General features: G+C 37.6%; 1 protein-coding gene across 3 annotated transcripts in view; it reads right to left on the reverse strand.

The window, feature by feature from the left end:
• Positions 1-17060, reverse strand: part of LOC136863874 (solute carrier family 25 member 44) — a 396581-nt gene that overhangs the window by 220258 nt on the left and 159263 nt on the right. For all 3 annotated transcript variants that reach the window (XM_067140237.2, XM_067140238.2, XM_067140239.2), the window contains 2 exons: positions 7728-8024; positions 7343-7629 (listed from right to left, as the gene is read on the reverse strand). In XM_067140237.2, coding sequence (XP_066996338.2) covers positions 7343-7629; positions 7728-7935 — 495 coding nt within the window. In that variant the 5' untranslated portion in view covers positions 7936-8024. The remainder of the gene's footprint in view (positions 1-7342; positions 7630-7727; positions 8025-17060) is intronic.

Consider the following 17060-nt stretch of genomic DNA (forward strand, 5'->3'; position numbering starts at 1 on the left):
CAAGTGCCAAGAACCTAACTACAATGCCACATATATAGGACAAACAAAATGTAATTTCCACACAAGATACAAAGAACACAAAAACGTGATAAGATATAATCGTCATTCAGCCTTTGGAGATCACATATATAACAGTTCACACCATTTCACTGATATTAACACAGACCTAAAAAAATTTCACATCGAAAATAAAAGTAAATCTTTGAATATTAAGGAAGGATTCAAAATTTATGTCGCAAAAAAAAAAGCTAATGAAATCAACCTAAATGACCATACACATTTAAAGAATTCCCTGCTCTTCGCTCTAATTACATAACAACTGGTCAACAATTACTGTTTAAATTAGTGCTTAATGGCTATTTTTGTTAGTATTGTCTATCCTAAAAGTAACGTCTAATAGATACCCTTCATTTCAATTCCGCACTTTATTCAATTATTAACTTGCACTTATCCATAATACATAATTACATTATAGTATGAAAGAAGGTTAAGAGCCTTCTCCCCCACGTCCAGTAGATGAAGGAAGGTTCCACAACACTCACATCGCCCTGCCCCTACTTCCCTATCCCCTCTCCACAGCACAGTATGCTAGATTATAACATGGATATGGATAAAGTACTGACCTGCTCTCCCCTATCCAATAGAAAGGATCCACAACGTTCCAGTATCCCCTCCCATACAGACTAAGCTTCAACAATCCAGATAAGTACAGAATTTTATTTTTACGGTGTTGGTTGAGTACTTATTATATCATCATTTGTTAATACTTGTTCATATTAACACCTAACTCTCTATCATTGACAAGTTTATGCAACGTAAACAATATTGTACGTATTTACGCATGATTTAAGTGATTTGATAGAATCTGAGGATGTTCTTGTAAAATGAAACATGTCATTCTTTGTGTAATAGTGTGTAGTTTTACAGGAATATTTATAGTGTTATAATTTTTATTGAAATTTTGTGTGTTTGATAGACTGGAAAGTTTTTTGTCCTATTTCACTTGATTTACCAAAAATCCTATTCATTTCCCTTTCCCCTCACTTACTAACATACTCTGTTACAATCCAGAATAGTTTCCCTGCCACCTGCCCTAGCATTTCTAGGTTATTATCAAAATCTTCCCATGATTTCTTCTTGCAATCTACATTTTGGTTTACTCTAATCCTCTCCTCAAAATACAGTTCTCTATCACATCACCTCTTGTTTGTAGACATTTCTGATATGCCTTCTTTTTACATTTACAAACTGCCTTGACTTCACTGTTCTACCAAAATGTATGCTTTTCCACCATCTTTCCACACAAGTTGTTTCTGAAGATGATGATGATGCTAGTTGTTTAAAAGAGCCTAGCATCTAGGTCATCGGCCTCTAATAGCACAAGGTGAAGCAAAATGAAATAATAATGAAAATTGTTTAAAAAATCCACTGACTAGAATTTAAAACCAATTATGAAAAAAATTATTATGAATTTAAAATAATCAGTGGATCTAATTTGCAATGCCTTATTTTCTTATATCATTATATAAAAAGTGATTAAAATACAATAAGGCATTGCTCTGAAGTAAACTGAAGTGGCATATGGCTTTTAGTTCCGGGAGTGTCCGAGGAGAATATCACTTCGCTAGATGGGAGGTCTTTTGATTCAACGCTCGTAGGCGACCTGCGCGTCGTGATGAGGAAGAAACATTGATGAAGACGACACACACACCCATCCCTCGTGCCAGCGGAATTAACCAATATTTGTTAAAATTCCCGACCCTGCCGAGAATCGAACCCGGGTCCCCTGCGACCAAAGGCCAGCACACTGACCATTTAGCCATGGAGCAGGACATTACTTTGAAGTGAAACCATATATATCATTCAAATTAAAACTTAAAAAACACATTAAAATACACAAAAACTAACTGAAACAGAGTCAATAGAATAAAATGTAGTTAACAATAAAATAAAATAAAAAACAACTAGAAAGCTCACTTTCACACACAATAAAACAGGCTACTATCCCTCGTAAAATGGATGACGGGACCTGCTAATTACTAGTCATGTCGTAGGATGAGGGAGATGGTACTCGGAAATTTTTAGACTACGGTGCAGATCAGCCAGGTCCACACACTCCGTAAGGATGTGTACCATGGTAAGACAATCACTAGAAGTAGACACCAAAGGGGGTATCTGCCTTCAGTAAGCAGAAGTGCGTTGCCATATCGTGGTCGATCCAAAGACGACATTATACCACTGCTTCTCTCTGACAAACCTGAAGGGAAGTCTTCCATATCTTTGTGGTTCCTTTTATCATTCTCAGCTAATTTGGAAAAGGAGTGGCTTTTACTGTTTCTATACCCTGAATGGCACGCATTCAATTTCTCTACCCTGAACCTGTTCATTGTCTATTCTTTAGAACTTTTCACTAATAATATCCATCTACAGATAAATAGTTTAAAAAATGACACATCTCTGGACACGTGAAATATAAGAAAGTCCACTTCAGCTTTGTTCGATGTTGTACAGTCAGCTGGATGCGTTTTGCAACAAGACCCGTAGTTCTCATTCATTGTGTCAGTCTCTCACACTCATTCACTTGCATAAATCATCATCATCATCATCATCATCATCATCATCAATGTCCCACTCCAGTCGCCCGGGTGTGGTTAACAAGCCTCTTCCACTCCTTTCTGTCCTTCCACTTTTCCTGCTCCGTTACTTCCGCCACACCCAATCCAGCTTCTCTAGTGTCCTTCCAGATCTGATCCATCCACCTTCTTCTCAGTCTTCCAACTGGTCTCGTTCCCTTAACTTCTATTCCCAATTCTCTTCTTGCTACCCGTTCCTTTCCCATTCTTTTTACATATCCGAACTTTCTCAGTCTTCCTCTCTGTATCTTCTGTACTAACGGTTCTATATTTAGCTCTTCTCTGATTTTAATATTTTGAATTGTATCTCTTCTTGTCTTTTTAAATGATGTTCTTAAAAATTTCATTGTTGCTGCTTTCTTGTCTCTTATTAGTTACCAGCGTTTCTAGTCCGTATGTTACAAATGGTATGAAATACTATTTATATAATGTCAATTTCATTCTCTTGGGTACTTTATCATCCCATAAAAGCTCTCTGACTTGATGATAAAATGTTGTACCTTTACTTAGTCTGTTATTAATTTCAGGGTTGATTTCATTACTTCTATTAATAATGCTGCCCAGATAATATGTAAACTGTTCTCCATCTATGTTCACTTGGTTTCTATTTTTCTCCTTTCCACAGTGCATGACTACAGTTTTCTTTTTACTAATTACCATTCCAAACTCCTTCAGATTTAGGTTCCAAATGTCCAGTCTCCTTTGCACTTCCTTTTCTCCCTTTCCCCAAATCACCACATCATCTGTAAATAAATAAACAATAATGGCGACAGTGCACTTCCTTGCTTGAGACCTTTTTATGTATAAAATGTTTCAGAGTCACCACTCCCCACTTGTACACTGCTTTTACTCTCAGGATACAACATTTTTATCTTGTTAATTAATGATTTTGGTACATTCCTTTTCAGTAGGCATTCCAGTACATGTTTTCTCCTAACTGTATAATAAGCTTTTTCCAAATCCAAAAATACGAAGATGATTTCCTTGCTCCTTTCCAGATGTTTTTCCGTTATCGTTCGCACTGTAAATATCAAGTCTATTATTGATCTATTCGGTCTAAAGCCATATTGTTCTTCCTCTAACTGTATTTCTATTATATCCCTCAGTCTTTTGTCTATGATTTTCTCCATTATTTTTAGCCCATGTGATAATGGGGTTAAACCTCTATAATTTTCACATTTCTTCCTATTTCCTTCTTTTAAGAATGGTTCAATGCTTCCCTGTTGCCAATCTTCAGGTATTCTTTCATCCTTCCATATGGCATTGAGGGTTCGGTATAGCCATTGTAGTCCAATGCTTCCTGCTGCCTTGAATTAGTCTTTTCCACTTGCTTTACCTTTGGTCACTGCTGTCACTGCTCATTCAAGTTCCAACCATGTTATCAGGTTCTCTTCTTTATCTCCATCTATTATTTCCATTTTCTTATCTCCTTTTTCCTCCGAGCAGTCATCCTCATTATAAAGTTTTTCAAAATACTTTGCCATCACCTTTTGAAGACCCTTTTCGTCATGTACCATGGATCCATCTTCTCTCTCGAATGCCTTGGCTTTTTCTTGATTTATTCTTTTTCATTTTATTAATCTGTATAATCGTTTCTGATTTCCTTGACTATCTTGCTCAATTTCATGGGTAAACTCTCCCCAACATTTCTCCTTTTCTTCTTTGATACTCCTCTTTACTTGTAGTTTCAATCTTTTGTATTCCACATGTAACCTTTCTATCTTATTCTCACTCCTCTGATACATTTTTTGCTTTTCCTTATCCATTTCTTTCTTCACCTTGTTCCTTTGTTTTATTTCTTTTTTATTTTGTCTGTCCATCACCATGTCTCCTTTCCCTTAATCTCTGCGTTTGTTTTCCCACACAGCTCAATTGCTGCTTCCACAAATGTCTGTCTTAAATTATCCCACTCTTCTTCTCCACTTCGTATTTCCGTGTTAGGCAACTTCCTTTTTATCCAATATTGGAATGCCATTCTTTTATCCTCCTCCTCCAATTCCCAAATCCAGATCTCTGGTTTCTTCTTCAGTAAAATTTTAGGAATTTTTCCTTGTTTTAATTCCACAATTAATAATCTATGATCACCTTCAATATTTTTACTGGGGATTATTTTCGTATTCATGACGTATCTTCCCGATTCTTGGTCTGTTATTACAAAATGAGTGAGTGTTCCATATTGTCCATCCCAACTATATTGGCTGATCTTATGGCTATTCCCCTTCATAAACCATGTGTTCTTTATTAATAGGTTCTTTCTGATAAAAAAAATTCGAACAGTTTCTCTCCATCTTCATTTCTATCGCCATACCCATGTGCGCCCAAAACATTCTCATATCCCATTCTATCAGTTCCCACATGAGCATTCACATCTCCCATTATCATGATCCCATCTCCAACAATATGTGTTTCCAGTTCAAGGAGGAAATCTTCTTTTTCTTCCACACTATATCCTGTCTGTGGAGCATACACCAGTACTATCTTCAGTAGTTCCTTGTTTACATGTATGTGCATACTTATAATTCTTTCATTTACTTCAGCTATTGGTTCAACATTCTGATTCACTATAAATCCCACTCCATTTCTTTTCTCTTTACAGTTACCCATCCAGTACAAGCACTATGAAATTATAACCACATGGTAAGTTCCCACATAGTGCAGGGAGTCAGTTGTAGGCTACAAAATTCATGCTAACCATAAGAGCTAAGGTTTGAATCCTGGCGTGAACAATTTTTCTTGTTTTCGAATGAATACACCATGATGATGTCAAGCAACAAACTGACCAGGTTAGGCTGAGCTAACGTTGATGCTAAATGCTTCACTCCTTTCTGACACGGCATATTGTTCAAAGTCATCAAAAGAGCAAGTGCTGGCTCCCATCCAACATGGCAATTCGTGAGGCAGCGATTCGGTGTGGCTGCTCACAGATGCACACAGCAGTGGCGGGTGACAGGAGATATTGGACGTCTACTGGGCACTGGTTTAAAGCGGGTTCCTCTAGGGAAGAAAACAACAGGTTAGTTGAAACTTCACAGGGGAACCCATTCTTAAACTCGGCAGAGTTCATGCAGGGGACCAATTATCCTGGATGTCCATACAAGATCCATAAATTATTACGAGAAGCTGGACTCCACTGCAGAAAAGCTGCCACCAAAAGAGTCTTCTCCGATGAACAGATGGTCGATCACTGCACCTCTGCCAAGATGGAGTTAAATCATACATGGGTTCGTGTGATCCTCTCTGACAAGGCTTCTTTAAGTTAGGTGGTGATCAGGCCAGTTCATATTTACACAGGCCACAGGGAGCCCGATACTACAAATGATATATAGCCAAGTGCTCATGCAGTGGCCTCATACCTGTGTCGTGTTGGGGGTGAATATCATCTGATGGGGCAAAGGTGCTACATCGGGTAGACAACAGTCTCACATCAGACCAATATTTGGACATTCTGTAGAATATTATGGTTCCAAGTGTGACAGACTGCTGTCCAGATGAGGTAATACAGTTCGTGCAAGACACTTCCCCAATCCACACGAGTGGTCGTGTTCAGGGCTGGTTTTCTGAGCTGGCCTCCACATAACTGCTCATTGGGCTCCACAAGCTACAGGCTTCAACCGCAATGAACATGTAAGTGGGAAATGTGGAAACACCGTATGAAGAAACACTGGCCTCACCTTCCCCCCCGTGTTCGCATGATGCTTTGTGGGGTGTCACGTTGGACATATGGGAGGAAATTGCTTTTGATGAGGAATACTTTAGGAAGCTTGTTGAGTAATGCCACATCAGGTCCAACAAGTTGTTAAAGCTGATGGATACTGGACGAAGTATTAAGTCATATCAGGACTAACATAATTAAAAGGACAATGCCAGATTTCACAATGAATAGAAGTACACACGTATTTGGTAACTGAACACTCTAAAAGTTTTTACAAAGTAATATGTAGGGGACTTGAATCCTAGTTCTTACCTTGACAGGCAGGTATACTTTCTCAGAGATACCTGGCACTCGCATGAACACGCTAATGTTGTAAAACTGTGCATGCCATGTAGCATATTTACACCAGTGACAATAAACTATGCACTCATTGCAAGCACATAGAGTTGAAACGCAAAGACTGTTAGTATGGTGCAGTGACACAAGTACTGGAGTCCAGTAAAATAAATAAAAATGCCAAAACCTGTATTCAAACCAGCAGATCTTCTGATTGATAACCAAGGACCTTTCCCCTGCACTGACAAGTTGTGAAGTGCTTCACATCAAGTTTCTCTTGACAGGTGTGTCCCTCACTTCACATATTTATTTAATTGTTATGGCAGTTTCTCGTCCATTTTATTGTATTCTTTTATGTTACTCTGATATGTAGATAGTTGCATTGTGTACTGACAGTCACATTTTGCCAAGAACGTGTCGTTTAACAATAAGCGAGCTGCATCAGTTTTTGTTGTAGTTGTGCCATCTCATCAGAGGATGATACCTGATACAGGTCTTTAAAATTTTTGATTGTTCAACTGTACTTCTGTCTAAATCAGAATGTACAATATGTGGCTAAAAGTACCCGCAAAAAATGAGAAGTATGTTTGCATTATCTTGCTCTTCTTTTGTTGTGGAAAATGTAAGGATTTAAATAAAATATTTTTTGTACAAATAAGTAACTGGACATACATCTTCCATTTGGACATCATACACTCAGTATGTGTTGAAGATCACTTACTTTTCTACTGTCCTTTCTGCCGTCGGAATAACCAAGAACCATAAGGTGTTGACTTAGTACGTCAACTGGCACAATTATGGTCTGTCCAACTATGGATGCACAACCTCCACCAACAAGAGCTTTCAGTCTCGAATCCGCATCATAACGTGAAAGGAGAAATCTAACACCTTCATAGGTAGAAATATAAAACACACCAGAGACAATCTGGAATGAGCTGATCCAGAAGCCTCGGTAGAGGCCTGGCATCCCTTCATACCGATAAATAGTCTTATATGCATCCCAGAGTCCTATTCAAAACAATAAGAGCAGTTTAGTAACAAATCAAATATCAGAATCCACATTAAAATTTTAAAATACAGAATAGTATTAAACATACAGTACATACCTTTATACATTTGATCATGCCTCTGCACTTGTAGCCTTGTTTTAATCACAGTTAGAGGGTAAAGAAAGCATCGGACAGAGAATGAACTAAGCATACTCAAGGGGAAAAATGTCTTTTTGTCCATCATATCCCATTCAATAGTTTTAATAAACTGCTGATGTTCCATATTACAAATAGATTTTATTGACAAAGTTTTTCTAACTGTCATGAACCAAAACTTGTCGTAATAACTTTCAACAATACTTCCATTATTTTACCACCTGGTTAATTATATGTGTCAAAATATCTCCTTAAATCCTGAAAATAAAGAGAAAACAAACGTTAGCATCACTCCAATTAACCGAAGACAATGATGGTTTTAACTGTTCTTTGTTACTGAGACCCTTAACAGTCTATATAACAAATCATTAAAAAAGCACAATTAATAAGTTCATTAAATTTTCTGATTGAAATCTTCAGTTTTTCTTCAGCAGACAAAGATGAAGTTTTCAATACAAAAATATGATACAATGAAAAGACTTTAGGAACTAGGGAGACTTTTAATACAAGCTTTATTTTGGCATCACTCCTGTATTTTTCAACATAATCACCAAACTTATTTCAGTATTTGTCACAGTGTAAATATTTAAAGCTTCAAATCAAGAAATAACTCACCCTCAAAACTGATACTGTACCAGAAACCATGTATGACCTGGAACATAATTTTATTTAATGGAAGTCAGCGCAACAGGATGACCCTAGCATGCGAAGTAGTGCAACGGAACGGCTCAGGCATGCATACAGCAAGCAAGCTACGTCACGCAGGAGTGTGATGCAACTATCACGTGAGCACTTGATATTGTCGAACATACTACAAGAAGTTTTACTAACTTTGGAACCCATTGAGATATCAATTAATGAGATACGCCATCGCATAGCCCATTATTTAAAGGCAAACATACTGCAATTTCATTCAAGAGTAATTCAGGTGTAAAGAAGATGTTTCCACAAGGGGAGGAAGCTGAACTCGAGAGATTGGTATAAAAGAATGGGGTTCTTCTAGGTCCAGTCAGTTCAATTCTCAACTCGCTACCGTCGTGTAGCCAAGCTGCCTCACGTGAACGGGTCCGCGAGGTTTGAACTCAAGACATCACATCGTACGAACTCTATGGTAAAGTTTTCGACAAGACTTACAAAACAATAACTTGTGTTGGAACGTAGAAACTTTTCGAGTGATATGATACTAACTTAATAATTTCAAAGTGTTGTCAAAGACTTCTGATATATAATCACATTACAGACTTAGTATTTTCAACTGCAAATCAAACAAATTTAATTGATTTAAACTTGTGTTCATATTGAATGAAACTGACTTGAAACATTCATGAGAAATAAGCGTGTGAATATAAAGATGATTTTCAAGTGAAATAATTGGACATTAAATCTGTCAAACTAATCTATTTCATAATATTACCTTAAATACGTGTGTAATAAATATTGGTTGAAGTTTTAGTAAGGCTAAATCATCACATGTGAACAGTATTTGACATTGTATGACATTGTTGTCATAGGAACTTGTAAGTATCCGCGAATTAAGTATTTTGTTATGGCCAGGGAATGGATTTATATGTAAATACTTATCTCTTTAGGAAGCTAAAATTAATTATATTTTGCATTATCTTTACGAATCATCATGTGTGGAGTTGAAAAATGGAGTATTCATTTTCCATATTTTGGAGTTTAGCACATACGTTTCATATTCTTCGTCATTAAAATCAATATACAGTAGTCCATATTTCGGCTAAAAAGTATTAAATTATATTAAATTAACAGTCCTGTCAATAATGGAGAAATAACTTAAAAATCTATAATCAAAAAATTAATATTTTTACTGGTGTGCAGGTCATTATCACACGCCTGTCCATGTCTGGGCTGATAAAATAAGCTGATAAGCAGTGTGAAGAAAGAGAGAGGTTGAGCCCGGAAGTGGTGGAGATCTTGAATATATAGACTGTATTAAGAACGTTCTGCATGCCATGGACTCTGAAGATGCAGCCTTAATTAAAGCCGCGAAAACTGCTGTCTGCGATACAAGTGTGAGAAATGACTTATGTTACAATCAGCATAATTTTTCATGCATCACAAAAACACTGAAAAGGCTCCAAAACTCGCATCTCTCACTTTCTGAAAGTTGTGAAATTGTGAATAAAACTGTGGAACAACTAAATCATGGTACAGGTAAAGTTGCAGATGTAGCAAACCTAAAGATGGCCAGTGTACTTTCAAAGAACCCTGGATATGAAAAAATGACAAAGGTTGCTGCAATGCTGTGTAGAGATTTAAGTGTAAAATTAATACTGGATTTAACCCCAGCAGATATTGTGAAGTTGAATTATGCCCCCATTATCTCTTTCGAGGTTGAACGCAGTTTCAGTCAATATAAATCGGTTCTTAGAGATAATAGAAGATTCACTTTCAAGCACTTAAAAGAACATTTTGTTATCCATTGTTTTGGTAACAGAGAATAAAAGATTGTGTGTTCTTCAAATATATGAAAATGAGAAGTGCAAACATTATGTTTCATGTAGATCTACTTTGTTTAGCTTCTTTGAACTTTGATGATGATGATGATGATGATGATGATGATGATGATGATGATGATGATGATGATGATGATGATGCTTGTTGTTTAAAGGGGCCTAACATCTAGGTCATCGGCCCCTAATGGTACGACATGAGACGAAATGAAATGAAAAATTAAAAACCCAAAATCCTCCACTGAACACAATTCAAAGCGTGAGGACAAAGAATGAATGGATGGATATGAGTTAAAAACGATCAGTGGAACCGACCCACAGTGCTTCACATGCATAGAAGCTGGCGTGAAACAATAGTATTACTGACCAAGGGAATGCTTCTATAGCACGATACTGAATCGATGATGCCTGTAGTCGAAAGGAGTCCAAATCCAAGTCATCGGCCCCTCATAATGGTACTTATCGCTAGAAAAGTAGAACCATGTTATTTGTCATGTTGCGGTACTAATCAAGAGTAGCGTAGACTGGCGGTATTCCACACATTATGGTACTACTCACAGGTAATGAAATTCGCACTTGTATTACAGACCTACTGCATTTCGCACATTGCGGCTCCATTGACAGGCAACGCAAACCTATGATGTTCATCACGTAAGTGTACTAACCAAAGGGACTCCTACTATCCCATGATGTTCCTCATATAGTGGGTACTAATCATAGGCAAGCCAGAAGCATGGGTTCCGTCATCCCATGGCGTCGCTCATATAGTGCTACTAATCACAGGTACTGTAAAAGCCGTCGTGCTTTCATTTGCTATTAATCAAAAACCTATTTGGTACCTAACATAGTGGTATTACGCGCAAGGCAAAGTGACCCATGGTGTTCCCCATGTGGTGGTATTAATCACAAGGAGTTTCATGATTCTAATGTAATCATCCCTTGGTCGCCCCTTTTAGTCGCCACTTACGACAGGCAGGAGATACCGCGGCTGAATTCTTCGTCTGCATCCCCACCCACAGGGGGTTGTGTGTCTGGTCCGCTGGCAAGCCGGTTAGGACCCCCCTAACCGTCACCTGGGATGCGCCACGTGGGAGTATCACCTCTCCCCCTGCTACGCCAGCATAGTAGGTTCGTGGCTTTGAACTTTGATATTAAATATAAATTAATGTTACATGTGTATTTTAAGTCCATATATAATTCCATATTTCAATAAAAATAACTAAATATATATGTACATATTTCAATAATTATTAGTACATATAAATCCGTTCCCTGGTTATGGCGAATAAGACTTTGATTTTCGTGTGTAAATATGTTATAACTGTGCTTCAACATGAACAGTGAATCCAATCTAATGAGCAACAACAATTTTCCACCAGTGATTAAACATTAGAGGAAATGTGCCTAGTTAAATACAGTGCCAATTTCACAATTTACAAACATAGGACACTCACAAGTTAATCTTGTCAGTTGAACTTTCTCGTGTTTATAAAGTTTATAAGTGACATGTTGAAACCCTGACAGAGTGCCTATTTTGTCATATACACCTGCTATAATTTCAACTATGTGTGAGTTGGAACATGGTGACTTGATGGAAATTAAACTTGGTTACTACACGAGAAATGGAATGTGGTTCGACGCTGGATTTGGAATGTGGTTACTACGTGGGAATCCAATGTGGTACCATGGGGATGGCATCACAACACCAACTGCTAAGGACTTCATATGCTCTTCGTTGAACTGCATTTCTCTACATTTCCAGTCCTGATATCCAGACAATTCAGGTGATATGAGTGCCTCTCTAAACAAACTTGAGATTTAAACAGACTAACTTTATTACAGGTTGAACTTAAGAATCAGTGATTTCATTCATAATTCAATGAACTATTTCGCTCACTGGAATTCACATTACATTTTATAAGTGTTGAATGACAATTATAAAAATAGACTATAGCACAGAACTTTAGAAGAAAATAAAATTTACGATATTTTGAAGTGTTCAAATATTAAAAAGACTCTAGGGAAGTTCATTTTTCAAATGAAAAGATGTTAATTTGAATTTCATTTTTTGTCATTTCAACAAATACTGTACTTTAAGAACTTTATGAAATTTATCAGGAAAGAACTTACTGATGGTTCATGTTTGTGGGTTACTGTAGTCATGTCCTAGTTCGTGAACCATGGGTAATGGCTCAGTGGCCTAGTAAGTGGTCCTGAGAGTCGGGATACCAGTTGCTATGGAATGGGAGTGGGCATCTCGGACATATTCTGAGTCGTGGCTCTCCTTGTGCTCAGGCAGTCAGGACTATCCTCACTTGGACTATGTGCAAGTAGGGTAGCATCCTGCTTCATGAATTTACCAAGCTCAGAACACTTTAAGCAAGCCTCGGACCTATGGGAGTAATGGAGTCCCACTCCCATTTGACAGGCGAGGGACTCCTTGGAAACAACTTGGCGAACGAAATGGAATTCGATGGGGAGCTATCAATATTAATGGGGCTTATGGAAGAAAGAAGGTAGAACTGGCTGAGTCAGCAAAGAGGATGCATCTGGATGTGCTAGGAGTAAGTGATATTTGGATAAGGGGAGATAATGAGGAAGAGACAGGAGATTATAAAGTGTACTTGACAGGTGTTAGAAAGGGAAGGGCAGAGTCTGGGGTAGGGCTCTTTATGAGGAATACCATTGCACGCAACATAGTTTCTGTTAGGCACGTAAATGAGCGAATGATGTGGGTAGATTTGTCAGAGGGAGGAATTAGGACGAGAATTGTGTCCGTGTATTCACCATGTGAGGGTGCAGATGAGGATGAAGTTGACAAGTTTTATGAAGCATTGAGTGACATCGTGGTCAGGGTCAACAGCAAGGATAGACTAGTGCTAATGGGCGATTTCAATGCGAGAGTTGGGAATAGAACTGAAGGATACGAAAGGGTGATTGGTAAATGTGGGGAAGATATGGAAGCTAATGGGAATGGGAAGTGTTTGCTCGACTTCTGTGCTAGTATAGGTTTAGCTGTTACAAATACATTCTTCAAGCATAAGGCTATTCACCGCTACACATGGGAGGCTAGGGGTACCAGATCCATAATAGACTATATCTTAACAGACTTTGAATTCAGGAAATCTGTTAGGAATGTAAGAGTTTTTCGGGGATTTTTCGATGATACAGACCACTATCTGATCTGTAGTGAACTAAGTATCTCTAGGCCTAGGGTAGAGAAAGTGAAATCTGTCTGCAAACGAATAAGGGTAGAAAATCTCCAGGGCGAGGAAATTAGACAGAAGTACATGGATATGATTAGTGAGAAGTTTCGAACAGTAGACAGTAAGCAGGTTCAGGATATAGAAAGAGAATGGGTGGCATACAGGGATGCTGTAGTAGAAACAGCAAGGGAATGCCTAGGAAGCACTGTGTGTAAAGATGGGAAAAGGCGAACATCTTGGTGGAATGATGAAGTGAGAGCAGCCTGTAAACGTAAAAAGAAGGCTTATCAGAAATGGCTCCAAACAAGGGCCGAGGCAGACAGGGATTGGTACGTAGATGAAAGAAACAGAGCGAAACAAATAGTTGTTGAATCCAAAAAGAAGTCGTGGGAAGATTTTGGTAATAACCTGGAAAGGCTAGGTCAAGCAGCAGGGAAACCTTTCTGGACAGTAATAAAAAATCTTAGGAAGGGAGGGAAAAAGGAAATGAACAGTGTTTTGAGTAATTCAGGTGAACTCATAATAGACCCCATGGAATCACTGGAGAGGTGGAGGGAATATTTTGAACATCTTCTCAATGTAAAAGGAAATCATCATGGTGGTGTTGCAATCAGCCAAGCTCATGGGGAGGAGGAAAATGATGTTGGTGAAATTATGCTTGAGGAAGTGGAAAGGATAGTAAATAAACTCCATTGTCATAAGACAGCAGGAATAGATGAAATTAGACCTGAAATGGTGAAGTATAGTGGGAAGGCTGGGATGAAATGGCTTCATAGAGTAGTAAAATTAGCGTGGAGTGTTGGTAAGGTACCTTCAGATTGGACAAAAGCAGTAATTGCACCTATCTATAAGCAAGGAAACAGGAAGGATTGCAACAACTATCGAGGTATCTCATTGATTAGTATACCAGGCAAAGTATTCACTGGCATCTTGGAAGGGAGGGTGCGATCAGTCGTTGAGAGGAAGTTGGATGAAAACCAGCATGGTTTCAGACCACAGAGAGGCTGTAGGGATCAGATTTTCAGTATGCGCCTGGTAATTGAAAAATGCTACGAGAGGAATGGGCAGTTGTGTTTATGTTTCGTAGATCTAGAGAAAGCATATGACAGGGTACCGAGGGAAAAGATGTTCGCCATACTGGGGGACTATGGAATTAAAGGTAGATTATTAAAATCAATCAAAGGCATTTATGTTGACAATTGGGCTTCAGTGAGAATTGATGGTAGAATGAGTTCTTGGTTCAGAGTACTTATAGGAGTTAGACAAGGCTGTAATCTTTCACCTTTGCTGTTCGTAGTTTACATGGATCATCTGTTGAAAGGTATAAAATGGCAGGGAGGGATTCAGTTAGGTGCAAATGTAGTAAGCAGTTTGGCCTATGCTGACGACTTGGTCTTAATGGCAGACTGTGCCGAAAGCCTACAGTCTAATATCTTGGAACTTGAAAATAGATGCAATGAGTATGGTATGAAAATTAGCCTCTTAAAGACTAAACTGATGTCAGTAGGTAAGAAATTCAACGGAATTGAATGTTAGATTGATGATACAAAGCTAGAACAGGTCGATAATTTCAAGTATTTAGGTTGTGTGTTCTCCCAGGATGGTAATATACTAAGTGAGATTGAATCAAGGTGTAGTAAAGCTAATGCAGTAAGCTCACAGTTGCGATCAGCAGTATTCTGTAAGAAGGAAGTCAGCTTCCAGACGAAACTATCTTTACATCGGTCTGTTTTCAGACCAACTTTGCTTTACGGGAGCGAAAGCTGGGTGGACTCAGGATATCTTATTCATAAGTTAGAAGTAACAGACATGAAAGTAGCAAGAATGATTGTTGGTACAAATAGGTGGGAACAATGGCAGGAGGGTACTCGGAATGAGGAGATAAAGGCTAATTTAGGAATGAACTTGATGGATGAAGCTGTACGCATAAACCAGCTTCGGTGGTGGTGTCATGTGAGGCGAATGGAGGAGGATAGGTTACCTAAGAGAATAATGGACTCTGTTATGGAGGGTAAGAGAAGTAGAGGGAGACCAAGACGACGATGGTTAGACTCGGTTTCTAACGATTTGAAAATAAGAGGTATAGAACTAAATGTGGCCACAACACTAATTGCAAATCGAGGATTGTGGCGACGTTTAGTAAATTCTCAGAGGCTTGCAGACTGAACGCTGAAAGGCATAACAGTCTATAATGATAATGTCTGTAATGTAATGTATGTATGTAAGAACTTACTGATTTTCAATGAAAGATAATTGTTTCATATTGAAAGATAGACAATCATAAAAATTGATTTTATTTCAATTAGCCAGGTGAAATTAACTTGTTTAGAAAATATTTTAATTTGATTTTATGCTACGAGCCAGAAATAATAGGGAACTTATACATCAAATTCTCAAGCTGAATAAATTAAGTTTTAAAATCTATCCATTATTTTGCTCTGCATCTACCTCTCTCTGTACCTGCTCTGTAGGGACCGTACACCCCTTAGCAGGATTCTTATGCTCATATCCTTAATTTTCCTGGTACAACATTAAAATTTCTATGGAGTGTTTTCCCAACAATAATTTAAGAAACTGTTTGTATGGGCATTCAACATGTTAAACACAGAAGAAATTTAATCAAAAATATTGTTATTTTCACTACTTATGCAAATATCACATCACATTATACATAATACCTTAATGTAATAAACAGACTCCAACTCCCATTAAGAATTTTATGGATCCACCAATACTGATTATTTTTAATGAAAAACTAACATAGTTCAACTACAAGAGGACTATGAACTTCTATTTTAACCTTCACAATTTACGATCCAGTTTCAAATATGTTTTTATCTCGTGATTCTTAGCTTGTGTTTCACCATTTTTATCAATCTCATTTTTTGTATCTGGTGTATATTTGTATATTAATCTAGCTGAAGATGTCCCCTAGGGGATAAACATGTACTAGTTTACGGTAACAACATATATTGAACAGACAGATCCTTAAATATAAAATTTGAATGTATTCTTAAATATTTTCAACTTGATCAGAAAGGATATGACTATGGCCTTCATTAAGGTACAGCCCCAGCATTTGCCTGGCGAGAAAATAGATTAATCCCTAAGGGTGTTAAGTGGGGATTAAGATCCAAAAACGAAAATAGTCATTCCTCCAAAACCATGTAACGTACAAAGACAAAATTCCAAACGGCAATATGTATTTTTAAATCCTAGGTGTAAAAGAGGATTCTACCCCTAAGGGGTTAAATAAAGTTAGCTCTGGAAATGAAATGATTCATCCCTCCAAAACCGTTTGATGAACGAAGATGTAATTTTACAAGAAGGTTATTCCTTTCTGTCCTAGGTGTCAAATATGATATACTTTGAAATGTTTACAATAATAATAATAATAATAATAATAATAATAATAATAATAATAATAATAATAATAATAATAATAATAATAATAATAATAATTGTACCGGGCGGTACACCTCCACGCCGCTTATTTAAAATTTGCGCCAATTGAAACTCCTCTGCTGGAGGAAGTCTGAACTTTATCTACGGTATTAATTTTCAAGTTTCTCAGAAGATGTCACTACTGTGGAAATGTTGTAGTTTCTGAA

Source organism: Anabrus simplex, chromosome 2 (genome assembly GCF_040414725.1).
Source record: "Anabrus simplex isolate iqAnaSimp1 chromosome 2, ASM4041472v1, whole genome shotgun sequence".
NCBI lineage: Eukaryota > Metazoa > Arthropoda > Insecta > Orthoptera > Tettigoniidae > Anabrus > Anabrus simplex.